Raw genomic sequence first — 27049 nt, 5'->3', positions numbered from 1 at the left:
AGATGTAGTTAAGCTGACATTCTCACATTGAAGAATGGCTCCTTTGTAAAAGAAAGAACCCTTTCTTTGTCTCTCAAGCATATGGAGAAAAAGAAATGTTTATGCTCAGCTTAACAAGAAACTGCATGAGAGAGCATTGAAAGTATTTTGGATTTGTTCCTTGCGTGACTGTTTTCTAATCAATTCCTTGGATCAGAAATGGATCAGTTGTATTTATCTGGGGTAGTGTAGCATATCTGACATTTATGTGTTTGATTAGCCTTGAAGAACTAATTTTTTTAAGAATTCTAGCATTTTCAATATTATATTTAAGCCATGCCTTATGGCAAATACCAGTGTTTGAATATGGTAACAGAAATGTTTTTCTACTCCTTGAAGATGGAGTACTTAATGTAATTGATAAACCAAATGATACCTAGCATTCCATTGTAATGCTCTACTTTACATGTAAATTGTATTTTGAAGCACCATATTTTTTCTCAATTGTGATTAATCCTTGAAATGAAGGGGGAGGGTTGAGCAGCTAGTTTATTTTTAATGATACATTCCTCCTTTGGGAAAGATTAACTATGCACAACTTCATTGAATTTAGCAATTTACAATCAGTTGTTGAGTTGTCCGTGGAGACCAATTCTGTTCCTTCAGGAGAGTTTGTTACATTGTGCTGTTACATTGTTACATTGTCAGGTTACATTGTGCTGTTTCTCTAAAGAAAACAAGTTATTTTGTCTCTGTCTGTGCCAAGAGGTAGTAGATTCCTTGCTATGATTTGAACTTCAATAAATCTAGCACATAAAACTAAGCTGTAATATATTTGATTGGCGGAGACGAGACTGAAATGAGGAAGACAACTTATCCAAAACAGGCTCTAATTTTGTGTAGTTTTGGTTTTCGTGTCAAAATTCCAGATTGCATTCAGTGTGTGCATTCCTATTTGCTTGTCTGTCACATGCCCTTAGCTGGCCTTTAGCTTTTTTGGTTGCTCTGCCTCTTCTTCCTGCTCTTTCCCTTTCTCAGATTGTATATAGATATTAATGGCTTGGCTAATTTTGCTAAAAGAGTTATTTGTTGTCTTCTGAACCTCTTAGTTCTACAGGAGAAAGTGGGAATGTGCAGTAATATCTATCTTAATCCTTGCAAGTGAGGGGAAAAGCATGTGTGCAAACATTGAGTATTCCTATGGGAAACTATGGTGGATCCTTGCTAGCTGAATCTTTTTTTTGTGTGGAGTCAGTACCTCACAAAATATTTCAGATTACTGGGAAAACAGTAATATTTCAGTTTACTGTCACTTGGGAGTGCTGCTGGGCCCTTCTTTGGGAGTGGGAATACTAGCAGAGAGTGCTGGAGCAGTGGGATATAACAGTGTGTGGGCTCAGAGATGCTGCAGCCTTTTAAAGGTTATTTGGTGGGAGAGCTTAATGGATAATGATCAAGTGCAACAAGATTCACATATTCAGCCAATTTAGCATGTTATGCAGCAGTGTCATGGCCTTCCTTCATTCTAGCACAAGAAGCAAAAAATTGGTTTCCCAACAGAGAGGTTGATGCTCCTCGTGCCAGGTCTTGCACTGTGTGTGTGATCTGCAGTGATGTAGTGGGTGGTTTGATTTGATTTTGGTTTTTTTTCCCTAAAACTGTGCTGAGAACTGGCATTTGAACAAGGAATGGTGATGAATGAAAATGCTTCCTGTTCCTTTTATTAAAAAATACTGAAAATTAGCACTGTGTATGTGGGAATGATGGAGAATGACAAATTCACTAACCAAAGGGTTGAACTCAAACTGTTAGAAATGACAGCGTATCTTTCTACTGACTGAAAAAATATCATAAATGTAAATAGATCTGCTAACCTCTGTTCCCTTCCCTGGGTTTTGACTCTGTATTTCACAACTATGAAAGTACTAAGATGTCAAGTGAATCATATGAAGTACAAGAGAGAAATAACTTTTTTTTTCCCCCTGTCTTTTCCCCTCTACATTTTCCAAAATTGCAGCCACAGGAATAAGTCTTCAGGCTGGCCTCACCCTTCAGGGACCTGGAGCTTGAACCAGGGGACACCTTATGGATGGGAGATGACGGCAAACAGAGATGGAAGAGACTACTTCATCAGGTAAGAGGGCAGCGTGAGCTGTGCAGTGTGGGGCACAGCACTGCAGCCCTGCTCTCAACTGTATCCCCCTGGAATCCTAATTCCTGCTTCAGCCCGACACAGTAAATGTTCACTGCTTGGATTTATGGTACAGGGATAGCTCAGGCTGTGCTTTCTGCTCTTTGTTTTGGTACTTGGTTACTTCATTTGCTCAAGAGAATGTTGATAATATAAGGACCTGTAATTCTTTGAGAATTACAAGTAAGGTCATTAACAAAAGATGAATAAAAAATAAAACTGCCATGGTTAAAGAATGAGACAGAAGGTCAGTTCTGACTGAGACTTCTAATTTTCCTCCATGTTGATGCCTTAGGATTTAGCTTTTATATTTTTCAGATCCTGTACTGCTTTAGTGAATAACTCTAAAACTCCACAGCCTGTCAGCTACTGTTCTCTTTTGTATTCAGACAAAGCAATTCCTCTCTAGGCCTGGAACTCAAGGACACCTTATTGTCTCGGGCCAGAGAGATGCAAACAACAGTGAAGAGGGGTGGCAAACTTGGAGTAAATGACTTCATTACCTGAAACTGTAATTGGAGGATTAACCCCTTAAATGGAAATAAACCAAACTTTTAACTTGTGACCATTGTCCATCTCAGGTAAAGCCCCCTGGAGGCTTTTGACTGCCCAAGGTGCACCTATTGAAGGCCTTTAATGAAGACCTGCTTTTATACTCCTAATTTTGTCTAACCTCTGTTTTAGGTAGCCACTCCAAGGCATCAATGTGAGGTCTTCTGGTTTGTCTAATATATTCATTATACTGATAATAAGAAAGTGTATGTTTGGATCCTGTATAGTAAATATACTAATTCTTAGCTTTCCCATAGTTTTTAGCTCTGGTTAAAAAAAATAAATATGAATATGCATTATATAATTGTTAACATAATTGGCTTTTTTTTTCCCCATTGTAAGCTGTGCATATTTATTTTTTTTAATCACTGAGGTGCCTTGGATAAAACACATTTTGCTGTTCTAGCAAATGTACTCTTAGGTGGCTTTAGAAATTCTTCACTAAAAAGGGGTGATGGTAGGGTTAGCAGAACCATTGGCTGCTTGGCATTCTTTTCTTCAGCTTACATTTCATTTTTAAGGTTAGCATTTTGATTTTGTTCTTGTGAAGTTTTGGCTTTTTAAATAGTTATTTTTAATAACAATTTAATATTTTTAATTTTTTTAATCAACCTATTTAGAAACTTGCAGATACTTGAAAAAGTTGTGGATGAGAATTAGAATTATTTTAACACAGAGTAGAAGGATCAAACATATTTTTAATGGACTGTTAAAAGTGTTTAATTTTCTCAAGATCCTTCAAATGCAAAAAAAAATTGTAAAGCATAAGGCTGAAGATCCCTGTAATTGTGCTTCGCTTCCTTAGCCCTTCTGCCCACAGGGTATGCCTTGGCTTCCTAGGAGGCATTTGCTTTCGGAGCCAAAGCAAGATTTGTAGCAGCCTGGTGACCTGAAGGCTTTCAAGATTTAGAGCAATTTCAGACCTGTCCAAATTGGAACAAATTTTCTGGGTTAATGAGGGCTCAGAAGCTGACTTTGAAATGTTGTTTTCTTGCTTCAACAAGTATTTGTCATGCTTTGGATGTCTGAAAGATGGGCAGTATGAAGCTGAATACCAGGCACAATATAACTGTATTAGCATAGATTTTCTGCCCAAGTTAATTAGGCTTTTCAAGAAGTGTAGGTGAGCCTCCAAAGTACTGTGCAGATGTGAGACTGTTGTTTCTGTTACTCAAACTACTGAAGATACCTGCTCATCTCATTCTTATTTTCTGCAGACTGTTGGCATGCTTTTGTCTGTGTGAATGAGATTCATTTGAAGGCTTAATATCTTGATTATGAGGAGAGGTGCTACATTTGATTGCTTCTCTTTTCTCACTGGTCACATAATGGGATGCTGCACTTGTTGTGTAGCTGTCAACAGCTTTAGCTTACAAAAAGCAATGCCTTAGTACTCATTCATTTTGCAATTTGGGAATTTACTAATCCTCTGTAGCTAATGATTATTGTGTTTATTTTTTTAAATTGCTTTTAGTACCTTAAAGTGCCACATCTCTCTCTAAAATTGAGAAAACTACATCTAGGAAAAAAATCCATAACAGGGAGTGCCGAATTATGCCTTAAGTAATATAAGGCCTGTGGTTGTTTTGTTGTTGGGGTGGTTGTTTCAGGTTTTTTTTCTCATGCTCTTACAAGATGCTTGTTTTTCATTCTCTTTTGGACTCTGGTCTTCCTGCCATTTTTCCCTGTGTGTGGATAGCACACACTATGTGGAGAAAAATAGTCTTTTCTGAGAGGTGAAGGGCATGAGGCCTCTGTAGAAACTGATCTGTAGAAGCCTTTGATGTTTTGTGCCAGACTCTCCAACCCACCAGAATCTCTGAGCAGTTTCAGGTGCAAGGTGAACACTGCTACATACCTACACATTGCACGGTTTACAGTACATATTCCTACAGTATGCATTCATACAGTATTAAATGTTTTACAGCACCAGCATTGGCAGTAGCATGTGCACAGATGTAATACATCAGGGAACATCAGCCCAGGTGGCTACTACAGTGTGACTGGGTAGTTCCATTAGATATATCTTGGTTTTAGAAGAATGACCAAAGACTAAATAGAGCCAGTGACTTGCCAGTGATTCCTCTGTGGAGGTGTACATGGTATTTGTCCTTACAGTGACTGTTATTTGGCAGAGAGCCTCTCTCTGGCTTTCAAAACAACTGTTTTTGCAAATACTGCATGAGACTATATAAATTAAAACAGAATTTAATCTTCTTTCCTTCATTTTCACACCTAGATTTTAGGAATGATATAGTGAGATGATTGTTGACTGTTATGCCAATAAAGACAGAGAGATCAGCGAGATAGCATTTTTATTGTCTCTAAGGCTTTTTATAGCCATGCAGATGAACAAATTGCATCACACTGAAGGAGAAAAAGCAATTCAAATACTTTGCTTGGTTTTGATCAAAGATATATAAACCAGGTATTATCACAATGAAATGTATGTGTGAGTTCTGTACAAGGAAGAAACATAATTCATAGCGACATTAACCGCTTTTTAATTAAATAATTTACTTTGTGCCATATGTACATATCCATTCAACTGTAAGCAGACATATTGTAATTTTGAAATTGTGGGAGGAATAGAGAATCCAGGAGAATCTTCTGGTGAAATATAATTATATAGTGTTGGTGCAATTGCTTTAAGGCATGAATGGGAAGAGATGTTTATTCTTTCTGTTGAAGCAAATTTGATTTCTTTCAAATCTCTGAAAGCCCTTATGACATGAGCTAATCAGGGGCAGCTTCCATCACCAGGCTGTGCTTTTGTAAAATTGTAAGAAGAATCTTTTATCAAAATATTTTCAGATGTTGCTATCAATTCATGTTCTCATCTGTACAGATGGCACAACCAGGGTCATTTTGCAAACCTCTAAAATATTTTTCTTAAGTTTAGGCCATGGTACATAAAAGTTTCAGAACTTCACCCATTCCCTTTTAACTTGCCCCTTTTCCTTGAAATAGCATTATGATATAAGTAATACATTTCAGTATGAGAGGATGGCAATCATCTAGTATACTCCCAGCATACTTCTGTACTCCACAAGCAGTATTAAACTGAACTTTTAATAGGAAATAATTGGAATATGGTATATTTAACCACTTTAAAGTCCTAAGTGTTTTATTTGCATCTATTATATATGCTGTGTAGTATATGTTTATGAGAAATTCTGTAATGTTAAATTGAATAAAAACATGACACTTATTAAAAATGGTTTTGTGTGAATATAGTATTCCAGAGAGCAGAAGGAGCAGAAGGTTTTGGCTGATTTTGTATACAAAAGATTAAGAGTCACAGTAATTTTAGGTCCTTATTTTTACCACTGCTGTGATCTTACTGATTTTTGGACCTGTACATTTTTGTTCATTCCCTTTTGCTGCTTGTCGGATCTAGGAGGAAAGTTGATAGAGGGAAATAAAGAGGCAAAAGCTAATAAAAAGTCAATCTTATGGAGAAAGCAATAAATTTTATGTTGGTTGTGCTCTAAGCCAGTCCTTTCCATGGTCTGATGAAGCTATAGAATGGTTTAGCAGGGAAGAATCCTCTGAAGGTCAGCCTGTCCAGCCTCCTGCTCAGACCATGGATATTACCAGGTGATGAGCATTGCTGCCACATGAAATATCTGAATGGTTTGAGAACAGGGTTGCAACAGAGTTGTATTGTCTTAAACTACCCTGCACCTGCACTTTAAGGTGCAAGTTGCAGCAACATTCACTGCCTTCAGAAGTCATACATTTTTGATTCTTATTGCTGTTTAATTCCTAAGGAACGAGATACTTTGGTATTTTGATGGATCTGGTTTCTGTCATTCAAATAAAGACCAGAGAATGTGAATTAAAATTTGCTGAAAGGAAGTGTAGCCCTTCTCATGTGAACTTAAAGTAACACAGGTTCCACTAATGTGTAGTTATTAGATTCTCAAGATAGAGGGGTCTGTTAGGTCAGTTTATTGCCATACCCTTGTTTGCAAGAGGTGCTATTGGTTGTATTTGTTTTGCTTTATTATTTTTATTGATTGCTATTGCTTGGGAGCGGATGATAGTGTCTGTCTGTGTTTCCACTTTGGTTTGCTCCCTATTTGACTCCAAGGATCCTGAGCATCTGTACTTTGTGCATATTAGCTTGCTTCTGTGCTCCAGTCTGGAAAAAACTGAGCAAGCTGGGAACCCAGACAAGAAAGTAAAGGAAGCACACCCAGAGGTCAAAGTCTGCAGCATTATTACTGCTTGGTTTGAACCCATAGGTCAGTCTTCCGAGTGCACAGCAGAACTGGGGGAGTGCTACCTGTCAAAAGTCTTTCTGAATTTTATTTATGTTAATATTGCATGGTTGCTAGGGCAGCTGAAATGACTGAGTAACCCACCTAGCAGATGAGGGAAACTCTGAGGATGTGGGCTACTTGGACTTCAGCAAAGTCTTTGCTATTGTCTCCCATGGCATTCTCATGGAAAAGCTGGCAGCCCACTTCTTGGACAGGTGCTGTCTTGACTGGATTAAAAACTGGCTGAATGGCTGAGCCCAGAGAATAATAGTGAATAATAGTAGTGAATGGTATCACATCCAGGTGGGGGTCAGTCACTGGAGGGGTTCCTCAGAGCTCAGTACTGGACCAGTCCTGTTTATACCTTGATTGGTGATTGGGATGAGGGGATCAAGGGCACCCTCAGTATGTTCATGGACAGCTCTAAGTGGGATAGGAGTGTTGATCTGCTGGAGGGTTAGAAGACTCTGCAGAAGGATCTGGACAGGCTGGATCAATGGGTGAGGCCCGTGGTGTGAGATTTTGTTGAGTAATACACTCAGAGCAGGTAGCTCGGTGTGCAGCTGCAGTGGGAGCTGCAGGTTGAGCTCTGTGGGGTGGGAGCTGGCAGGACAGGCTGGGAATTGCCAACCCTTTGCATAACAAAGGGCATGGGGCCTTATGGCCCAGCCAGGTGACCTGACACTCAGAGACACAGCAGGAGCCACGGATCCCAGACTTCCCTGGCTAAAACTGTAAGGATATAAAAGCCCAGGTTTCCTTTTTGCAGAGTCCCTCCTCAGAGGCATTCAGCTCAAGCTGTTATTTTGTTATTGCACCATGATTAAATTATTCTAACCATCAAGACCTGTGAGACTCTGCTGTGGGAAACTTGGGGTCGAGCTGGTAAGGAAACCTGGTCTGATGATGGGTGTGGGGTGTATAGCTGTGAAGGGGCCCTGGTGCCAGCTTACATGGTGTGAATGTGACAGAATGACTCCTGGATGCTCAGACAGGGACAGTTGAACAAGTCCAAGTTGCTGGCTTCTGCACTTCAGTCACAACACTCCCTGCAACGCTGCAGGCTTAGGGAGAGTGGTTGGAAAGCAGGCCAGTGGAAAAGGACCTGAGGGTGTTGGTTGACAGCAGGCTGAACATGAGCTGGTGTGTGCCCAGATGGCTGAGACGGCCAACAGCATCCTGGATTGCATCAAAAATAGTGGGACCAACAGGACTGGGGAAGTAATTGTTCCCTTCTATTGGCCACTGGTGAGGCCACACCTCAAATCCTGTGGTCGGTTCTGGGCTCCTCACTTCAAGAAAGTCATTGAGGTGCTGGAGCATGTGCAGAGAAGGACAACAGAGCTGGTGAAGGGTCTAGAGAACTGAATCATATGAGAAGCTGCTGAGGGAGCTGGGGTGTTTAGCCTGGAGAAAAGGAGACTGTGGGGAGACATTACTGCCCTTCTCAACTGCCTGAAAAAAAGTTACAGCAAGATGAGGGTCAGCCTCTTCTCCCGAGCAACTGACAGAAAGAGAGGACATAGCCTCAAGCTGCACTAGGGGAGGTTCAGCTTGGACATCAGGAAGAATTTCTTCATGGAAAGGATTGTTAAATATTGGAACAGGCTGCCCAGATGGAGTCACCATCCCTGGAGGTGTTCAAGAAATGACTTTATGTGGCACTTAGTGCTATGGTCTAGTTGACAACGTAAAAAGTTGGTCAAAGGTTGGGCTTGGAGGTCTTTTCCAACCTAAATAATTCTGTTTTCACATCATATTTTGATATCCTCAGTGCCTTGTTGTTCACTAGTGCTTTTGTATTTAGCATCAAAAAATAATTCTAGACTTCTTCCAGGTGCATCTGGCAAGCTTAATTCTTTTCTCTAAGGTATGTTATCCTGCATATTTAATCTCTGTGATTTTCACCTTGTGAAATCATTACATTTAGGTTGTCCTTGTTTGGCATAGTAGCTGTGCTGTTCCTGAAAGGTGAAATTCTGAAATGTCAGCTTTTGCCCTGTACAGAAAACAGAGGTATCATGTTTGTGTTCTTTAATAACTGTTGTAGCTCACAACATCTTAAATTCTCAAAGTATACCCAGTACACAATATTTCTTTGTAATAAAACAATGTTATTATATTCTTCTACACTCAAATCATTTTCTTTAGTAGTCTTCATCTTATTCTTTTAGTGCCCGCTGTGAACCCACTTGTGTTTTCTGAAAGTTCACATCTGTGTCTGTTGACACATCCTGTCTGGCCTGTGTGCTCCTGCTTGTACACCCAGTTCTCATAGCTGGCCAGCAATGTGGAATGACGCAACACAATCATTGATGATATTAATGGCCTATCAATCAAGCATCCTGTTATTAAGGACCACTAATTTATACCAGATGCAAAACTGAGGCTCACAGCCTGCAAATCAGTTTACTTCAAAATAAATAAGCACAGAAGATGATCAGACCATTCAGCATTTTTTAAAATTATTATTTTCTTTTTTTATGTCTAGCCTACCCCAACCTTCTCGTACATGTGCTCTGTAGGTGTTTGCGTTGTTGGAAGGTTCTGAAAACTATCAGTGGATGTAAGTAGAATATAGTGAAGGCCTTGATTGTTTTTACTGTGTTGTTCATCTTCCTGGGTTTAGAAAAGGCTGTTGTTATTTTACCTTAAAACTACCATAGTGCATAAGGCCATAATGAAAGTTTGAAGTCACAGGAGCCACCTTCTGCCCTGTAGGTATGATATTACATAGCACTTTATTGAGCACGTTGCATTCTTTCATCTCTAAGTACAGAAACAATGTTGACTGGATTCACCGGGGATTTATGTGATATTCACAAAAGTATGAGCAGCACAGCTGCTGCTGCTTTGTTCAGGACGGCACTCACCACTTGTGCAGGGCACCTTTCCTTCAGGTGAGGGCTGTGAGCAGAGGCAGCCTGGGCGCCTCCAGCCAAAGGCTGACTGCCGTGTGCCTCTTCGGGCATCTCCACTCCCAGGTGAGATGCCAAGGGGAAAAAAGGCAGTGGAATCACACTCTGGCCCACTTATTCCCGAGTCCCTAAAAGGGACATCCAATGAGATTGAATGGCAGGCAGTTTAACAGTGATAAAAATAGTACAACCTATATAATTAGCAAATAGAACTCTCAGCTACAGGTTACAGTAAAGCCTAAAATGCTTCATAGGATTGAAATGTACATTTGCAAAGTACATTTGTAATAAGACTTTCACTATTGAATTACATAGGATTAAAAAAAATAGAGCAGATATAAAATCTTATGTTTCAGACAAGCGGGTGAGTCAGCTGCTGACTGCCTAGGGCTAGGACGAAACTTCCTGTATTAATCAGGTTATTCTATAATTACAAGGTTTCTTGCACCTTCTTCTGAAGCGGGTACTGAGTGCTGTCAGACAAAGAATACTGGACCAGGCGGACAACAGGTCTGATTGGTATGGCGATTCTTGGTTTTTTCTATCTCTTTTATGGTTTGTTTTTTTTAAATTCCCTTGTCACTAATACGGATGGTTGATATGAATAGTGTGCTATTAGAGAAGGAGTGCTACTCTGCTTCTTTCAGCCTGAATACAAATTTGCTTTCTGTTGCTAAGGATTTGACCTACTCAAGGACAGGATCATATGGTGGAAAGGGGAGTGGGTCTAGAAGAGATGAGCAGCAGCAGGGATACACAAATGGAAGAGACTGTTTAAAGCAAACCTGAATAATTAGCAAGGAGAAGAAGGAAAATTGCATAGCAAACTGTTTATCTCAGTGGTTTGTCTAGAGACTACTTGGGTATGGTGAAAAATAAAGTATTGCTAAATCAGCTCAACCTCCTGAAAAGAGAGGATGATTTAACAATTGTCCTTCCTTCACAAAGAGATGTTGCTCTAGCCGTAAATACAGCAGTCATAAATATGACAGACAAAGTGATGTTAATACTGGCTGGGATAAATCGTTGTTATAATGGAGGGTATGATAGCAAGGAGATGATGGTTTGTGGGGTTGTTTTATTTTAACTAGAGCGTGGAAAAATGGAGAGTTCATTTCATTGTAAGGCAGCTGTACCTAACCTGGTTAGTGTGCTGTAACTCAGGAGCTAGTCACAGCAGTGTGGCTCCCTCCCTCTCTCCTGGCTTGCAGTTTTTCAGTCCCCTCTGCACACACATAGAACCCTCACTGACTGAACCAAGAGTTTTTCTCACACTAGAAAGGTGAGGGGGGTTATACAAGAAGGTGTGAATGTCAGTGAGACTCCTCAGAATAGAAGTTTTTGCTCAGTCATTTGCCTTGGGTTGCCTGGATGTAATTATACCTAAGTGGAGTACAGGGAATCCTACTGTGGGCCTCTGCTATGGGAAATTCAGTGTTTCTGAGCTAGTCCTCTGTGTTTTCTCCAAACACAAACTGGATGGGGACACCATGAAAATCAGAGAAGTATCGCATCCTGAGCACTGTTACTGTTTTGTGTTTGAAGGTGGATTAGGAAGGAATAACACTTCTGAAGCAGAACCTGTATTAAAAAAAAAAAATCAGAGTACCCTAATCCAGGATCAGAGAGTACATTAACACAGAGGTGCAAAGATTAAATCTTCAGTATTGTTGGAGTACACAGTGTTCTAGGTAAGTGTTTCATATGGAATAACAACAGCACACCTGTGAATTGCAGCATGTAAATGCTTTTGTAGAAGCATTGTTTTGGTACACCAAGATACCCTTCCTGGGAGTGTAAAACAAATTAATTCTTGTAAACAGTTTGTGTGAGAATGACAGTCCCCACTGGAGTCTGTTTTCTCAAGCATCTCTCTCCTAAAACAGTGTGGTCCCTGCAGAACTGAGATTAAAGGTGTCAAGTTCTGGTTCTGCAAGCCATGGAAGTGATTGGAAGAGTGGTAGAGGTTTTTAAGAAGCTAAGTCTTATTTTGGGTCACATGCTGGTATCCCCATTGATGCAAACACAGAGACTCTGCATATGAAAGAAAACTAGGCTATGTAAAAATAAAGAGGGGAATACAGCCCTAGAAACACCTACAAGGTGTTTTCTGCAGCTTGCACATGGGGCCTTAGTGGCCATGAGCTTGAAAAATTAAATAAAGCAAAGCTGTCTGATACTTGGTGATGGAACTGAGACCTTTGACAGCAAAGGCTAGGTGAAAATTTCCTCTAGAGCTGCAGTTACGACGTTGAGAGAAAAATGTGCTGGAGCTGGGTGATAGAGCTGAAAAAAAAAAAGGTATGAGAGTTAGCACACTCTATTGCTGTTGTTTAAATAGCACAGTTGAAGTTTACCAGTTCATCATTGTGTATGTACAGAATTTAAAATGAGTTAACTAATGTGTTATGCCATGCCAGGAAATACCGTATTTCCGGCAGACATTCATGTACTAAAGAACTTCATGCTGATGCATATGAAAGCCAGCACTTAGAAAGCCTAATTCATCCTGTTGGGTTAATTTCTCTGATATTAATATATTTACAATTTTCTGTAATGAAAATAAAGTATAAACCTCCTGTGAAAAGTTATTGACTGGACTGATATTGTAGAACAGGAAGATAATTTGTTTTAGAAAGACAAGATGATACTACCAAAAGTTTACTGAATTTTACTTCTCATTTAGTTTTAAATTGCCCTTCTTATAATAAAATACTGACTAATTATACTCAAATTTCTCAGCTCCCAAATATAACGCAAAGAATCCTCATATTTTGTATGTTGTCATATATGTATAAGATTCAGGTAAAGAAGTAGTTCAACTGAACTCAAATTAATCTAGTCACTGACAACATTATGACTCACTGCAGTATTTTGAAAGCTGTTTATCTCAAGTTCGTTGGAATCCTGGACTGTTCCACAGAAGAACTTCAATTTAAAATAAACCAATCAAACTGTGTCGCTGAGCAATTAAATATCTCCATGGTAACAGGGATTAAGCACATAAGGTAAAGACCTGCTGACAGTGCAGAGATTATTTCAAATTTCTGGTTCTTCCAGCAGTAGACAAATGAATTTACATTTCTGTATCGAACATTGGGAGACATAAAATGAAAGCGATTGAGCTACTTCTGTGACATCTTGGGACTTCAGACAGTATTTTCTTGACAGAGGAAGTAATTAGCTGGAATTACAAGAAGGAACTTAGTAGACAGATACAAATAAGCATTTGCTCATGGGATTTATTTAGCTCTTCATCATTAAAACCTGGATAGGCTTATTATTTAGGATACAAATAGCATGGAAAAATCTTGCCATAATTTTAAAAATTTACCATCATAATAACACCATTTTAATTTTAATTTTTAAGTGACCTTAGGTTCACTTAGGAGAGAAGGTTATTTGTAGCTCTGTTATCAGGTAATATTTTTTATGAGAAATGTACTTCTAAAGTTATAGTGCAGATAGACATACTGATAATCAGTGAAGACATAGAGTGATGCTTTAATCAATCCTAACATCTTTCTGATTCTCTCTGACTCTATTCCTAGCTTTTTCCTGTGTATTTATTAAAACTACTGGAAATGCACATCTACTGGCATGTGTCGTTTCCAACTTTCAGTTATGTGGCTTAGGACTGGTTTGTTTTTCTTTTCTCAGATTGGCTTTTGCTTTGGTTCCTAGGGACATAGAAAGACCTGGAAGGGACCTTAAAGGTCAATCAGTTCCAACCACCTGCTGTGCACAGGGACACTTTTCACTACACCATGTTGCTCAACGCTGCGTCCAGCCTGGCCCTGAACACTTCCAGCAATGGAGCATCCAAAGCTTTTTTGTATGTGTCTTACAGTTCCTCACTACCCTCAGAGTGAAGAATTTCTTCCTAGTATCTAATCTAAATCTAGCCTCTTTCATATTAAAACCATTGCTCCTTGTCCTGTCATTGAAAGCCCTTGTATAACATCTTTCTCCAGCTCTCCCGTAGGGCCCCTTAAGGTACTGGAAGGCTGCTCTAATCTCTCCCTGGAACCTTCTCTTCTCCAGACTCAACAATCCCATTTCTCCCAGCCTGTCTTGAGAGGAGAGTTGCTTTTCTGTCAAACTGTGGGAAGTGGAAGTGTGCTGTAGCTCTTCATCCTGTATTAGGCACATGTAAACTCTGCAGTGCTTCTGCATTCTGAATGTTCTTTCAGTCTTTTGAGCTCAAAATATGTTGAGATGAAAGGTGTATGCTTCCCACCACTAGTGCTTACTAGTTTGAGGTTTGAAATTGTAGATGGACCCACAACTGACCCTCTTCAGCTGGAATTAGAATTTACCTACCCTGTCAGGCTACATTTTGCTGTCTGCTTTTGATTGTGGGAGTCTATACAGATGAAAATGTCATAATAAATTTATGCTTCATTTCAAGCATAAGCTTAGGTCTCTATGCATACCTACCCTGTCAGGCTACATTTTGCTGTCTGCTTTTGATTGTGGGAGTCTATACAGTCTTGGATGTCTTTGGCTCCCTGTTCATTTCAAGCATAAGCTTAGGTCTCTATGCATAAAGAGACAGGCTTTTTAGCTGTGCTCTTATAAAGAGACATTGCTTCAATTGTCCTAGTTGTCTGACACTTAGCTTTATATTAGAATGTTCTTCCTTGCATATTGAGATGCATTTTTTTTTCTTTGCATCTTGGGATGAAAAATGTTTGTTAAAAATTCATAATAAATATGGCAGATATGTCTAAAAGTCATTGTAACTGGTACGTTCCTAAAGGAAGAGATTAATACCAAGCACATTTGGTAGGAATAAGTGTAGCATGTCTGTTTACAGCTGCACTCTTTAACCATTCAAAAAAAGCAGAAGCCCAAAGTTAGCTCCTGGCATAAACATCCAGCAAATGTAAAAGGAAGAAGTACTGAAACAATGATGAAACTTAAGGTAAACCAGAAAGTCAGGGGTATATGGAGGAGGTGTCTGAAGCAACAACTTCAAAGATAAAGATAGAGTTTCTGAGGAGTGCTGTTTTAGATAATGCAGTTCCTGGGCTCAACCAGGTGGGAACAACAGTTTTACTTGGGGTCTAAAGAGATACTTAATATTTCTATTCCTGCTTATTATCCCTTTTGTGCAGTGTTTTCTTCTTGCTGCTGTGTTTATTGGTTTTGTGTATTCTAGTCAGTGCCTTGAGCTGGACAGGAGAGACTTGGCAAAAAAGCCATATTGATAAAAGGCATTTTGGGTTGGACCACAAGGTGCTGATTTTGGCAGCTCATACTAATGACATATAGAGGTGTTGTTGCATGATTCCTGTTGCCAGCATCCAATGAATATGCAGTTCCACTCTTTTAGCAGTGTCCTAAGGACATATGAGCTAATGATCTAACTCTGAGGAGGAAACTGTAAGAGCATACCAATGGTGTTGCACACTGAGAAGCTGTAACTTTCCAATCAGGAACCATTTTAGTTAAAATATACATATAAAAAAATAGGGGTTTCAATGCCTTCAAACACAGGACAAAATTGTGCCTATGTCTTGAAAAAGATTTGGTTCCCCAGAGTGTCACACTATGACTAGCCAGAAGTCTCCAAAAGGCTTTGAACAGTGCCTGGTAAGAGAAATCCCAACTTCAGTACACTCAAGCTCCATTTGAGACAGTCCTGTTAGTTTCCCTGACTAGAATTAATTAATGCAAGTGCAAGCTAATGGGCAGATCATAGAAACAGCTGCTTTCATGGCATGAGCCTTCAGGAACACTGTTCCTGAAGGAGGAACCCTATCACCTGAACATAATGTGTAATAGATGCACAGCTGGTTTCCCAGCCTTGCCTCTGTGACTTGCATAGGCAATTGAGCCCCGTGCTGAAAGGGAGAGTGACAGGACAGGGATTCATGCAGAGCTGCTTGGAGAGGGAAGTTTGGTTGGATGGCTTGATTTTTTTCCATAAGCTTCTTTTCCAGCAAGCTGTACTCAGAGTGAGCAGGCATATCCCATCCAGCCTCAGAAAAAAGGGATGTCATGACTGCCCATGCTCGAGATTTGTCAATGTGAAACAGCCAGGTAGCAGTTAGCTTAATGGTGCTGTTGTTTGACCTTGAACTCACATTTAAAGAAGTGATCAGCAGAACCTCCAGAGAAATTTGCTCAAAAAATTGTGGGTTTTGGTCACTGGAGTTCTTTTTTTGTTATTGTTTTGTTTGGGTTTTTTTATTTGTTTTTGTTTGTTTGTTTTTTTGATAGGGGTTTCTGATTTCTGTTGGTTTGTTTTTGTTTTGTTTTGGGTTTTTTTATTTGGTTGGTTTGATTTGGTTTTGTGGGTTTTTTTTGTTTGTTTATACTACAGGAGCACAGGAAGTCTGCCACATAAAATTGGGATCCTCATGTACCAAGTGGTTACATTTTAATTAGCAGATGCCAGAGAGACATTGACTTTATTCTCATTATGGGTTGCAAATCTAAAGCATGAAAAGATTAAGTGAATTTTTTAAGGCGGGATTTACTGTCACCCTCTCCTCCTCAAATCTCTGTTAAAGCTTAAGAACTGAATGTGAATTTTTTCATAAGTACCACTCAGTGACAAATTAAAAAGCTAAGTTATCCACATGTTGCCAGACTAAGTATTGTGCCATATTTTAAAGTCATAATGATGTCTTAATGTAAATATTAATGATAGAAAAGTGATTTTCTGTCAAGTGTTTGGCTAAATTTTCATAAAATACAGCACAAATGCTGAATGACTCTGCTACGTGGAAGATTAAAACTTAAGTGTTTGCAGTAACCAATCAGTGTCTTATTCCCTATGAGCTTTTAAATTCCTTGGATTGTCTGCCATTCCTAGGCTACCATAAAGGTTAGCATGGACTATCTGTAAATTTATTTGGCTTCCCAAGCAGATTTTACAACTCAGACTGATCTTTCTGCTACAACAGCTAAGCTGCTACTGGCACCTGACTTTGCTACTCTAAAGTTATTTTGGGATAGCTTTGCAAGACCAGCAAGTGGTCTATTCACTGCATTATGGAAAGGCTACTGCTTTCAATAAACCTGAAAAGCATTGTTTTTACTGGAGAGCTAAATGTGGATATATATGAGACTTAGGGGGATTCTCAGGGTAAAAACTTGAAGGTAGAGGAGAGAGAGGCAGCAGAAGCCAGGATTGGTTTATTCCAGTTCCAGTTTCAAGTTTCAGCATGATGGCATAGAGTAGTGTGTGCGTATGAGAGACGTGTGTGTGTATATACACACATAGATACATCTCCTGCACTTGTACAGTGCTGATGCTAAGAATTGTAAAAATGCATATTTAAGGAAGACATTTTTAATCATCTGGATTTATAGTCTAGTTTAATAAGTCTCAAATCTTTACATTCTATACATGCACCTGAAAACTGTTAGAAGATAGGCATAATTAGCTGAATAACCACTTCTGTAAATACATTGCAAAAAGAGCAACAGATGTGTAAGGAAAGGTTAAAAGGACTGACCAACATTGAGAACTTCATAAAAAGCAGAAACTAGAGGGGTGTAGTGAGCTTTGCAGAAGTGTAGCATGAATTAATTCTTACAGTGGCTCATTATCCATACAAAAAAGGAATGGGAGACCTCTGAATTTTGCTGTGTTTGTCTGTGTTCTTTACACACAGACATGATTAAGTTTTAATAACAAAATCTTCCCAATGATCTAAAAGTAATTGTTCAAACAACTGAGGAGAGGAATCTTGATTTGTTAGCTGATTTGCTGAGAGAAATCCAAGTATCATCATTTGAGTATGTCACTAGAAAATGCTATTGTAGAGATAGGGAAGTATAATTTATTGCAGCTAGACATGTTTGAGAAGGGGGATTCAAACTGTAACACATGCAGAAACTACTGTTAGAATGGTTTTGGAGAAGGAAAAAATTAGGGGAGACAAGAACACATAGATTTGTCTAATACAGCAAAAGTAAGATAAAGAGGGAATAAACACCAGGAAGAAGCAAGAAATATTTAAAACAAGAAGTAGTTTGTGGCAAAAAACCTAAAGGCACTATACATTCAAATTGCAAGAAAGAAGACCCTTAAAGACTAGAGCAATGGAGTTAATTTCCAAGTTTGCAGCCAGAGCACTGGATTGAGAAATCCAAAATGTAATTATAAGAATGATTATTGGTAAATATTTAAAGGAGGATATCAGACATAGTTTATATGATAGAATGTAAAACAGCAAGGGATTGGAGATGGTGGCAAACCAGATCATTCCCATTCCTCTTTTTCTGTAAGTCAAGTGACATATTACCTCTTTCTTTAGCATGTAGAATATGAAGTCTAAGCAAGACATTTGCAAAACAGACTTAATCCACTATACGCCCTTAGAATATTTTGCAAATATTAATGAAACATATCTAATTATCTCTGTTAGACAGATTACTCGAGGCAATTTAGATTGCCATATAAAAGCGGAATAAAATCAGTGGTTTTCGTTACCATATGGGTAATAAAAATACTTAAATGGGATGATATTCAAGGCACTGATATCATTTGACCAGGCTTTTGGAAAACTGGATAAATGCTCTTTTCTAAATGCTGTCAGAGAATGATGAATAAGCCTATTTTAAAAAATGCTTTCATTGAAAGATAGGAGAGGAAATATTTTCTTCCTGAAGTGTTTATATGTAGTATCAGCAAAATGTTTTCCTTTCTCTGGAAAACGGGCATTATCATCAATCTTATTAAAGGATAAAACATAGAAGTAGTCTGCAAATAAAAGGACAAGTTAAAGGACTATTTCTTTCTGGAAATTTTGATTTTTATACTGTTTTCTGATAACAACCAGGATCAGTTATTAATTTCATCAGGATATGCTGGTTGTCCTATTTTGCCCACCTATCTAAAAAAGCAATTGCTAGTATCCGATATATTTTTTTTGAAACAAGATGTAGGGAATCCTTTTGCTTATGTGAACTTCTGCATAATTGCGGTAATATATGTGGTATTTTTGAGTGAGAAGACTTTTGCTGCCCGTGGTGGTGCTTTAGAAGTGTGCTGGTTAGACAGCTCTTCAGAAAAGCAAAAAATTTAATTCATTTGGCATGCATATGATATAAGTTGTCTAAGCCTCCATAGTTCAGGCAACCTCTGTAATAATCAGCTTCCTTAGTCTAATGCTACAAGTTGCCTTCACACATTAGGGTGTTAGTTTTGGGCTTTGATGGTTTTATTAGTTTATTTTAGACTGGCTTTTATTTTTGCTGTTCAGTATCAATAGCAAACTTTTACTGAACACACTGTTCAGTCTCAATAGCACGTAGAGACAACAGTTTCCTTGAACAGGTTATCAACAATTCGCAGTGTTGAGGCACAGATCCTACAGCACCTACCACTACACCCTACAGTAACTACCCAAAATAAGGAAGTACAAACAAAATAGTGTCAAACAAGTGTTGGCACTGGAGCAAAACAACTGGCTACATCTGTCCAGAATGTTTTGGTGGATATTGCACGTGCTTCATCAGACCTCCTTTCTGACTGGCCCAATGTCTCTTTCCGTTCTTATCCAAATGTATAGAATGTAATGCTCCTTATGAGTTCTCAGACATACATATATTGTTTCAATTAAAGCAGAACAACTAAAGTAATGCTAGTCAAAGGTAGAAAATGTTTTAAGAGAGGACAGATTGGTGACATTCTACATCAGAAGGATTACTCCCATGCTGGTCTGATGGCACCAGGCTGCTGCAGTCCCCCGTCCCCTGGTCCAGCTCCCCATTAGGCTGAGCATGCGCTCCCCATGACTGCATGCAAACACGCTCCAGACTGGCACAGATGACCACCAGATCATGCATACAGGCAACCAGTGCCTCTGCAGGCACCACATCAGCACAAACAGCCCACCCATGAACAAGACCAGTACAAACAGCCTGGTCCTGCTCTTACCCATCAGCAACTGGATCTTGCATATCCGGTGCTTGCTATTGGGTCACGTATACCCATGCACACACAACCTCCCCATATTTGTGCAGAATTTGTGTCACCAGTAGCTGATCCTGTGGTCTTCCCCACAGCAGACCTCCAGTGCCATACTCCAGATTACTTTTCCTCATTGGTTTCACTTCCATAACATCTGCACCTAAACTTGGTGCTTGTGAATCATCACCTAGATGCCATTAGCCTTACACTAACACTAATGTGAGACCAATAGAGTCCCCATGGCACTGTTTGCCTTGGAAGTTCAGTTCCCCAAGGATTGGCTGGGGTCTCCTGTCAAACGTCGTGATCTTCCACTTGGTTCCCCCTCACCTGCCCATGACACCCAGCCAGCCCTCCCTGTCACTTGTGGCACTTCTCACTCTGCTGTGTGTGACAGCCAGCTGTTTCTCTTGATGTGCTTTCTAGTTTTTCTTGCCTGATCAGCTGTACCTTAATCTCTGTATGCATTAAAAAAAAATAATAAAAAAAAGATCCTTTATGAAAACAGAATAATGTGTGTGTTCACTACATAGTGCCAAGAGTAGTCAATTCCAAATTCTGTCAATCTATCTGTGGGAACAAAAAGGAGGCACAATATATCACAAGTTAGAACAAGGGGTTTGCTCTCCATTTTTCAGTGATGTTTGGATTCTAATTTAGCATTACAACTATTGTATTTTAATTCTTTCTAACAGTACTTCAGGAACTAAACATTTTTTTTGTATATGCTTTCTCTTCAGTAAATAAGGATGGTTGTCTAAGACAGATATTGTAGATTTATAAAAAGCTATACTGCTCTATGGGTGTTACAAAATCTTGGAAAACTTGAATGAAGTTATCAAGTTCTCCATGATCTCATTCTTTTTACAAGAGCTGCTGAATACCTTTCATCAGCAGACCCTTTCCAGCTATTTGTAACCTTATATGCTTTCCTTGACTTAGGTGAAAAGTTTTGTTCCCATCTCTTTTCTGAGATCTAATTGGTATTTTGAAAAATATCTTTTCTTTCCTGGAGAAACAGAAGATGTTTTGCCAAAGTGCATTGCAAAGCTTTGTTCCCAGTATTTGAGACATGTTTGAAATATGACCCATACATCCCCTTGCAACCAGGGATGTGCTTTCTGTTGTTACTGTGAAGCTCTCCCATTTTAAGAGCCTTCTGAAAATTTTGGAAATTGCCAGAAACATAGAAGGAGCAGTAGGGCCCATGCAATGTGTCCAAAAATCACACAGCTAAAAAGAAGTATGCTGATAGTGACTGCTGGGCATCAGAAGGGTGAGCTGAGGGGGAAGTTAGCTAAAAATATGGACAGCACTAGTCAAGGAGGAACTGCTGTGAGTGGCAGGACTTAGTTTAACTGAGTTTAACAGGATAATCATTAGGAACCATGAGAGGAGAAGGATTAGGTGAAGAAGAATTGGTCTCTGAAGGAGATAGGAGCAGGAAAGATGGAGGACAGGGGAAGTAACAAATGCCATCTGTAATATTTTTACAACACAGTGGCACTGACTCATGATCTGGTTATGACCCGTAATAAGCTTTGCTATTACTCTGCCTGTTTTATTGTAAATTTTTTGCATATGAATTTTCTGTATTTATGCCTGTCAAATGGATAGAAGCATTAAGTCTGCAACTTGAATGTTAATATTTCATTACAAACACTTATCCATATGTTATATGCATATTTACATTGTTAAAACATTTTTGGAGTTCAGGAGTGGCATGAGTTAGGTGTTAGAACATTTTAGCACTTAGGAGTGGCATGAATTAAGTATTGCAGTTCTTGCTAACTGAATCAAAATTTGTCTTACAAAATTATAATATTTAGTTGTCCTGATATGTGACTGCTAGTAGTTCTGAAGTATTCATTTCATGCTGTGGTGCTGCCTTTCACAGAGGTGTTGTTAGTATTTTAATTACATGTGTCATTGCCACTGTCAATATGAGACCACAAGATGAATACAATACGGCTCTCCTGCACAGACTACATTTGTGTTCTGTGTTATTGTAGATCTTTAATAATACATTTCTACAAAATCTGCTGTTGAATTTAGACATTAGTTGTCATCACAGGAAATAAAGAGACAGAGTCTCTACCGTAAGGCGGGTTGGCTTCATTAATGTCAGCAGAGCCCCACTGATTTACACCAACAGAAATGACACAAAAGCACTTTTTATATTTTACTGCTTCTCCCATGAGTTGCTCTATTGCAGTGTTTCATGAGTCCTAGAATAACAGCTCTTTTTCTTTTTTCTCCATCTTTTTCCTTCTGTGCTTTCATTGTTTTTTCAGCCACTTGAGCTCAAAAATATCCTTACCTAGTTTGAGTAAGTGTAGAAAAAGGTTTAGTATTGTGGTGTTTGTCCATAGCTATCGTGGAAGCATTTAAATTTTTACTTTTTCATTATTAGATATTAGTCAAAGTGTGCTTTGGGCTTTTGTGAACAGGAAACTGGCTGCCTGTAGCTTTTCTGGCCTTGCTCTGCAATCATCCTCCACACATAAATGTTTATGGATGTGAATGGATGTCCTGTCAGCCCCATAGCAGAACCCAAATTGCAAATGATTGAGTTTAATTAGGCCTACTGAGTTCATTATGGGGACCTTGATGCATTTCTCTTAGATAAGTGCATTATGGGGTCATTTTTCTGGATCAGGGTCTCAGTTGTGACTCAGGAAGAAAAGAGGCCTGGTGAAAACCCAGGGCTCTCCCTGCACTGCAGTGACAGTGATAGTTGCTGTGAGTCTTGCCATCGGTGCCCCCCAGTCAGCCCTAACTGGGCTGGCACAGGTACCAGTACAGCTCTTGCTATGGCAGCCTCAAGTTTTGGCTGGTGTGAAGTTGAGCAGGTTAAACCTGTGCTGTGCTCTGCAGTGCTGGGCTTCCCACGACACCCAAGCCCTCTGGCTGAAAGCTGTGTAGATTTCAGACTTCTCACAGCTCACTACTCAAGTATTTACTTTTATAGATAGTTGTCCTTAGTGATGGACTCAGATTTTCAGCCTGACCTATCTTCTAATGGAAATACTCTCTGGGGATGTAGTAGTCTTTTCTGCATGGGAGAATCTCTTATATTTTGTTGCAGTTAGCAGCCTCTGTCTTGCACTCCTGGTTTGTATCAGCAATAGCATGGCCAGCAGGATAGGGCAGTGATCATCCCATTGTACTCGGCACTGGTGAGGCCACATCTCAAATCTTGACCTCAGTTCTGGGTCCCTCCCTATAGGAAAGACTTTGAGGTGCCAAGGCAAGTCCAGAGAAGGTAAATGGAGGTGCTGAAAGGTCTGGAACACAAACCTCCTGAAGACCAGCTGAGGGAGCTGGGGTTTTTTAGACTGGAAAAGAGGAGGCTGAGGTGGGACCTCATTGCCCTTAACAACCATCTGAAAGGAGGCTGTACCCAGATGTGGGTCAGTCACTTCTGCCAGGTGATAGGGTGGGAGGAAGTGACCTCAAAGTTGTGCTAGGGGAAGCTTAGACTGCATGTTAGAAAAACTATCTTCATGGAAAGCATTGTCAAGATCTGAAACAGGCTGCCCAGGGAAGTGATTTCGTAACCAACCCTGGAAGTATTCGAAAGACATGTAGATGTGGCATTAAGGGACATGGTTTAGTGCTGGACTTGGCAATACTTTGTTAATGATTTGGCTCAGTGATTTTAAAGGCCTTTTCCAACCTAAATGATTTTGTGATTCTATGAGAACGTGCAGCTTTATTCTGTGAATAATTGGTTTATTCAGCTTGGTTGCTATTTCAGATCAGATCAAATGTAATGTGTGTGACTGTTTCTTGTCTTCCGGGTTGCTCTCTGACTAGAACAAAAAGTACTCCAGTTCTTCAGTAATTCACGTTTTTCTGCAAAAAAAGTCCCATTAATAGCTAGATTCACAAAACTGCCTGAATATTAGAAACTATATTTGCTTTTCAAAATGATTAATGACTTTGTGTTCATCAGTTTCGTCATCTACCATGAGATAAGCTGACGATTCCTGTTCCCTGCAAAAGATTATCCAGCAGTCAGCATTCCTGGCCACAATGGTACAGCTTCATGTTGCATAAATGTGAATTAAATGCTCACTGAAGCAGAGCAGGGACCAAGTATGACACTTGTCAGATGACTCATTTGGCCTTGCTTCAGCTTGCCTGTGGGTAATGTTTTGATGAGATTTAACTGATGGACTTTACAATGCAGCCTTATGCTGGGTGGGTAACAGTCATTCTCCAGTGCCATGGGAGCTTGCTGGATGCCCACACCCTGGGAAGCTGAGGAACAGAGCTGGAGTTTTTTCCAGTCCCAGAGACTGCTTCTCCCGAGAAGGAGTGAGCCCAGTTTGAGTCCCAAATACTTCACTCCACTGATGATTTTGAGATTTTTACTTCAGCAAGCAAAAAACCTGTACCAAACCCTACAGCAGTTAAATCAGGACTGGCTCACTGCTTTCCATACTTTGGCTTTATGGGGGAGCTGAGGGACTGCATCCCACTTGCCCTCTCTTTTACAGTGTCTCACTGGGAATATTAGAAGACAGAGAGCAACTGTGCAGCTTTATGGATGCTAACGAATCGGGAAAAATTGGTATTGTGCATATATAGCTCATGTGATCTGTTCTAACCTCTACAGAAACCTGCTCTGCTACAAAATAATCACATGATCTTCAACATATTTCTTTGAAAGCTGCCTTTGGAGATTAAAATAATTCTTTTTGCATTCAGCAGAGTGGAACAACCTCCCACCTCTGCCCCACTTCCATAGACTTAAGGAAAGAAAGGAGTCTGAAATAGTTAATAAAGTTGGAAAAATTAACTGCCTTGCAGCAGATCCTACTTAATATTAATAAACCTTCAACTAAGTTACATTAAAATATTTCAATTTTAATTTCTTTTGCAAAATTGCTTAAAATTTGATTATTTATTCTACATATATTCTTGAAACTTTTTTTTTCAAAATCAATGCAATAGGATTCTGTTTTATCCCACTCTATTATTTCTTTTTTTTTCCACATTTGAAAAAGTTGGTTTTTTTTAAGTAGACGCCAATTTTGCTTGTGTGCTGTAAGCCTTAGAAAGGGTGGTTCAGAGGCTGTGAAAATGTGAAGTGTATAGCATTTATCCTTAGAAAAGAAGCACTCATTCCTAGATTCTGAAAAATCTTGATCTAGGGTCAAGCATAGCTTAAACTGTGAACATGAGTAGTAGTAATAATTGTTTTTTTGGTATGTTGGATTTTTTTGTTTTGTTTTTTTGTTTGTTTTTGTTTTGCTTTGTTTTTATTTTTATTTATATAGCTAATGGCTAACACACATCATTACTTTTTGTTGCCATTATCATGTCTTTCCTTAGGGGATGTAATGTTTGGGAAATAAGTCGTACATCCCCTCTGTAATTTACGTTGATATACATACCTGTATGAATACAGAAAGCATAGCCTTTCTTTGAGGTAGTTAACTATAAAACTAATTTGCTATAATTCCTTGTTTGGTCTATAACAAGCAGTAGTGCTTTACTCATACACTGCTGTGCATTTTACCTGTACTATGTAATTTGTTCCATTCAGTTTGGTTTATTTTCTAAAACTAGTTTAGCCTGTGTTATTTGGTGAATACAGAGTAATGGAAGTGATTTTCAAAATGATTATCTAAGATTAGAAATAAAAATGTTATTAGATACTATAATGTTTTGCTTTTGCAGTAAGGCTGTATTTAGAAATTGAGGGTTACTGGCTCTTTGGGAAGGCCATGCTGGAAGGCAAGGAAGAGGCATCATCTTTTATGTGAAACAGCAGCTGGGAAGCAAAGAACTCTGCTGTGGGGATGGGAGATGACCAGATCAGTGTGTACAGGTCAGGACTGGCAGATAAACCAACATGGGTGATGCTGTGGGAAGTCTGCTCTAGGCCACTGCTGTGGTTTAACCCCAGCCAGCAGCCAAGCCCCAGGCAAACACTTGCTCGCTGCCCCAGCATCAGGATTAGGGAGAGAATTGGAAGGGTAAAAGATAGAAGACTTGTGAGTTGAGATAAACACAGTTTAATAGGGAAAGCAAAAGCAACGCACACAAGCAAAGTAAAACAAGGAATTAATTCAGTGTTTCCCATGGGCAAGCAGGTGTTCAGCCATCTCCAGGAGAGCGGGGCCATAGCATGTATAACAGTGACTTAGGAAGAGAAACACCATCACTCCAAATGTCCGCCCCTTTCTCTTTCTTCCCCCATTTTATGTACTGAGCATGGTGTCAGATGGTCTGGAACATCCCTTTGGTCAGTTGGGGTCACCTGTTCTATCTGTTTGTCCTCCCAATCTCCCTTGCACCCCAACTTCCTCCACAGCATGGCAGTAAAAAAGGGAGAAAAGGCCTTGGTTCTGTGTAAGCCCTGCTGTGCGATACAAAAACATTTCAATATTATCAACTCTGTACTCAGCATAAATCCAAAACATAGTCCCATACCAGCCACTGTGAAGGAAATTGTCTCTACTCCAGCTGAAACCAGCAGAGCCACCTGATCAGGAAGAAGTAGATGAGACCTTAGGACAATGGGAAGTAGCCTCACATTTACACACAAAAGTCATCAGGCATGATATGAACCAGCCTCATAACTTGCTGGTGTGCAACACAAATCAACAGCTTTGTGGCATAGGTGATGGAGGGGCCAAGGAGAGGAGATGCTTTGCTGGATGTCATACCTAAAAGCAAAGGCCAGCTGGGGAAATAAAGGTTAGGAGGAACCTTGCCTGTAATGGCCATGATATGGTGGAGCTCAGGAGCATGAGAAGAGGGAGCAGGACAAAAAATAGGATCACAGCCTTAGACTTCAGGAAAGCAGGCTTTGGCCTGTTTCAGTATCTGCTTGGAAGAATCCCATAGTATCTTATGGTATCCTGTGGCCCTAAAAAGAAGAGCAGTTCAAGATTGATCTTCAAGAAGCAGCTTGAGCCGGTTGATGGAGTTCACTGTCCTGCTTCACTCTGTGCTGGGGCACTCTCATGTCAAGTCCTGTGTGCAGTTTTTGCCGTTTTGGGCACGACAATAAGATCTAAAACTATTAGAGAGTCTAAAAGCTAGATCTAGATTTAGCTAGGATCTAGAGGGGAAGCCATAGGAGGACTGGATGGGATTACTAGATCTTTCAGCCTGGAGAAAAGGAGACTGAGGGAAGACCTCATAGAAGTCTGCAGCTTCCTTATGAGGGGATGCAAAGGAGCAGGCA

At 39.6% G+C, this 27049-nt stretch overlaps 1 protein-coding gene across 4 annotated transcripts in view; it reads left to right on the top strand.

The window, feature by feature from the left end:
• Positions 1-27049, top strand: part of FRMPD4 (FERM and PDZ domain containing 4) — a 293507-nt gene that overhangs the window by 183025 nt on the left and 83433 nt on the right. For all 4 annotated transcript variants that reach the window (XM_039714470.1, XM_039714469.1, XM_039714468.1 and 1 more), the window contains exon 2: positions 1997-2113. In XM_039714470.1, coding sequence (XP_039570404.1) covers positions 2092-2113 — 22 coding nt within the window. In that variant the 5' untranslated portion in view covers positions 1997-2091. The remainder of the gene's footprint in view (positions 1-1996; positions 2114-27049) is intronic.

The sequence above is a fragment of the Passer montanus genome, unplaced genomic scaffold (assembly GCF_014805655.1).
Source record: "Passer montanus isolate IOZ18808 unplaced genomic scaffold, ASM1480565v1 scaffold3, whole genome shotgun sequence".
In the NCBI taxonomy this organism is placed as follows: Eukaryota; Metazoa; Chordata; class Aves; order Passeriformes; family Passeridae; genus Passer; species Passer montanus.
This window is presented reverse-complemented; position numbering and strand designations above follow the sequence as displayed.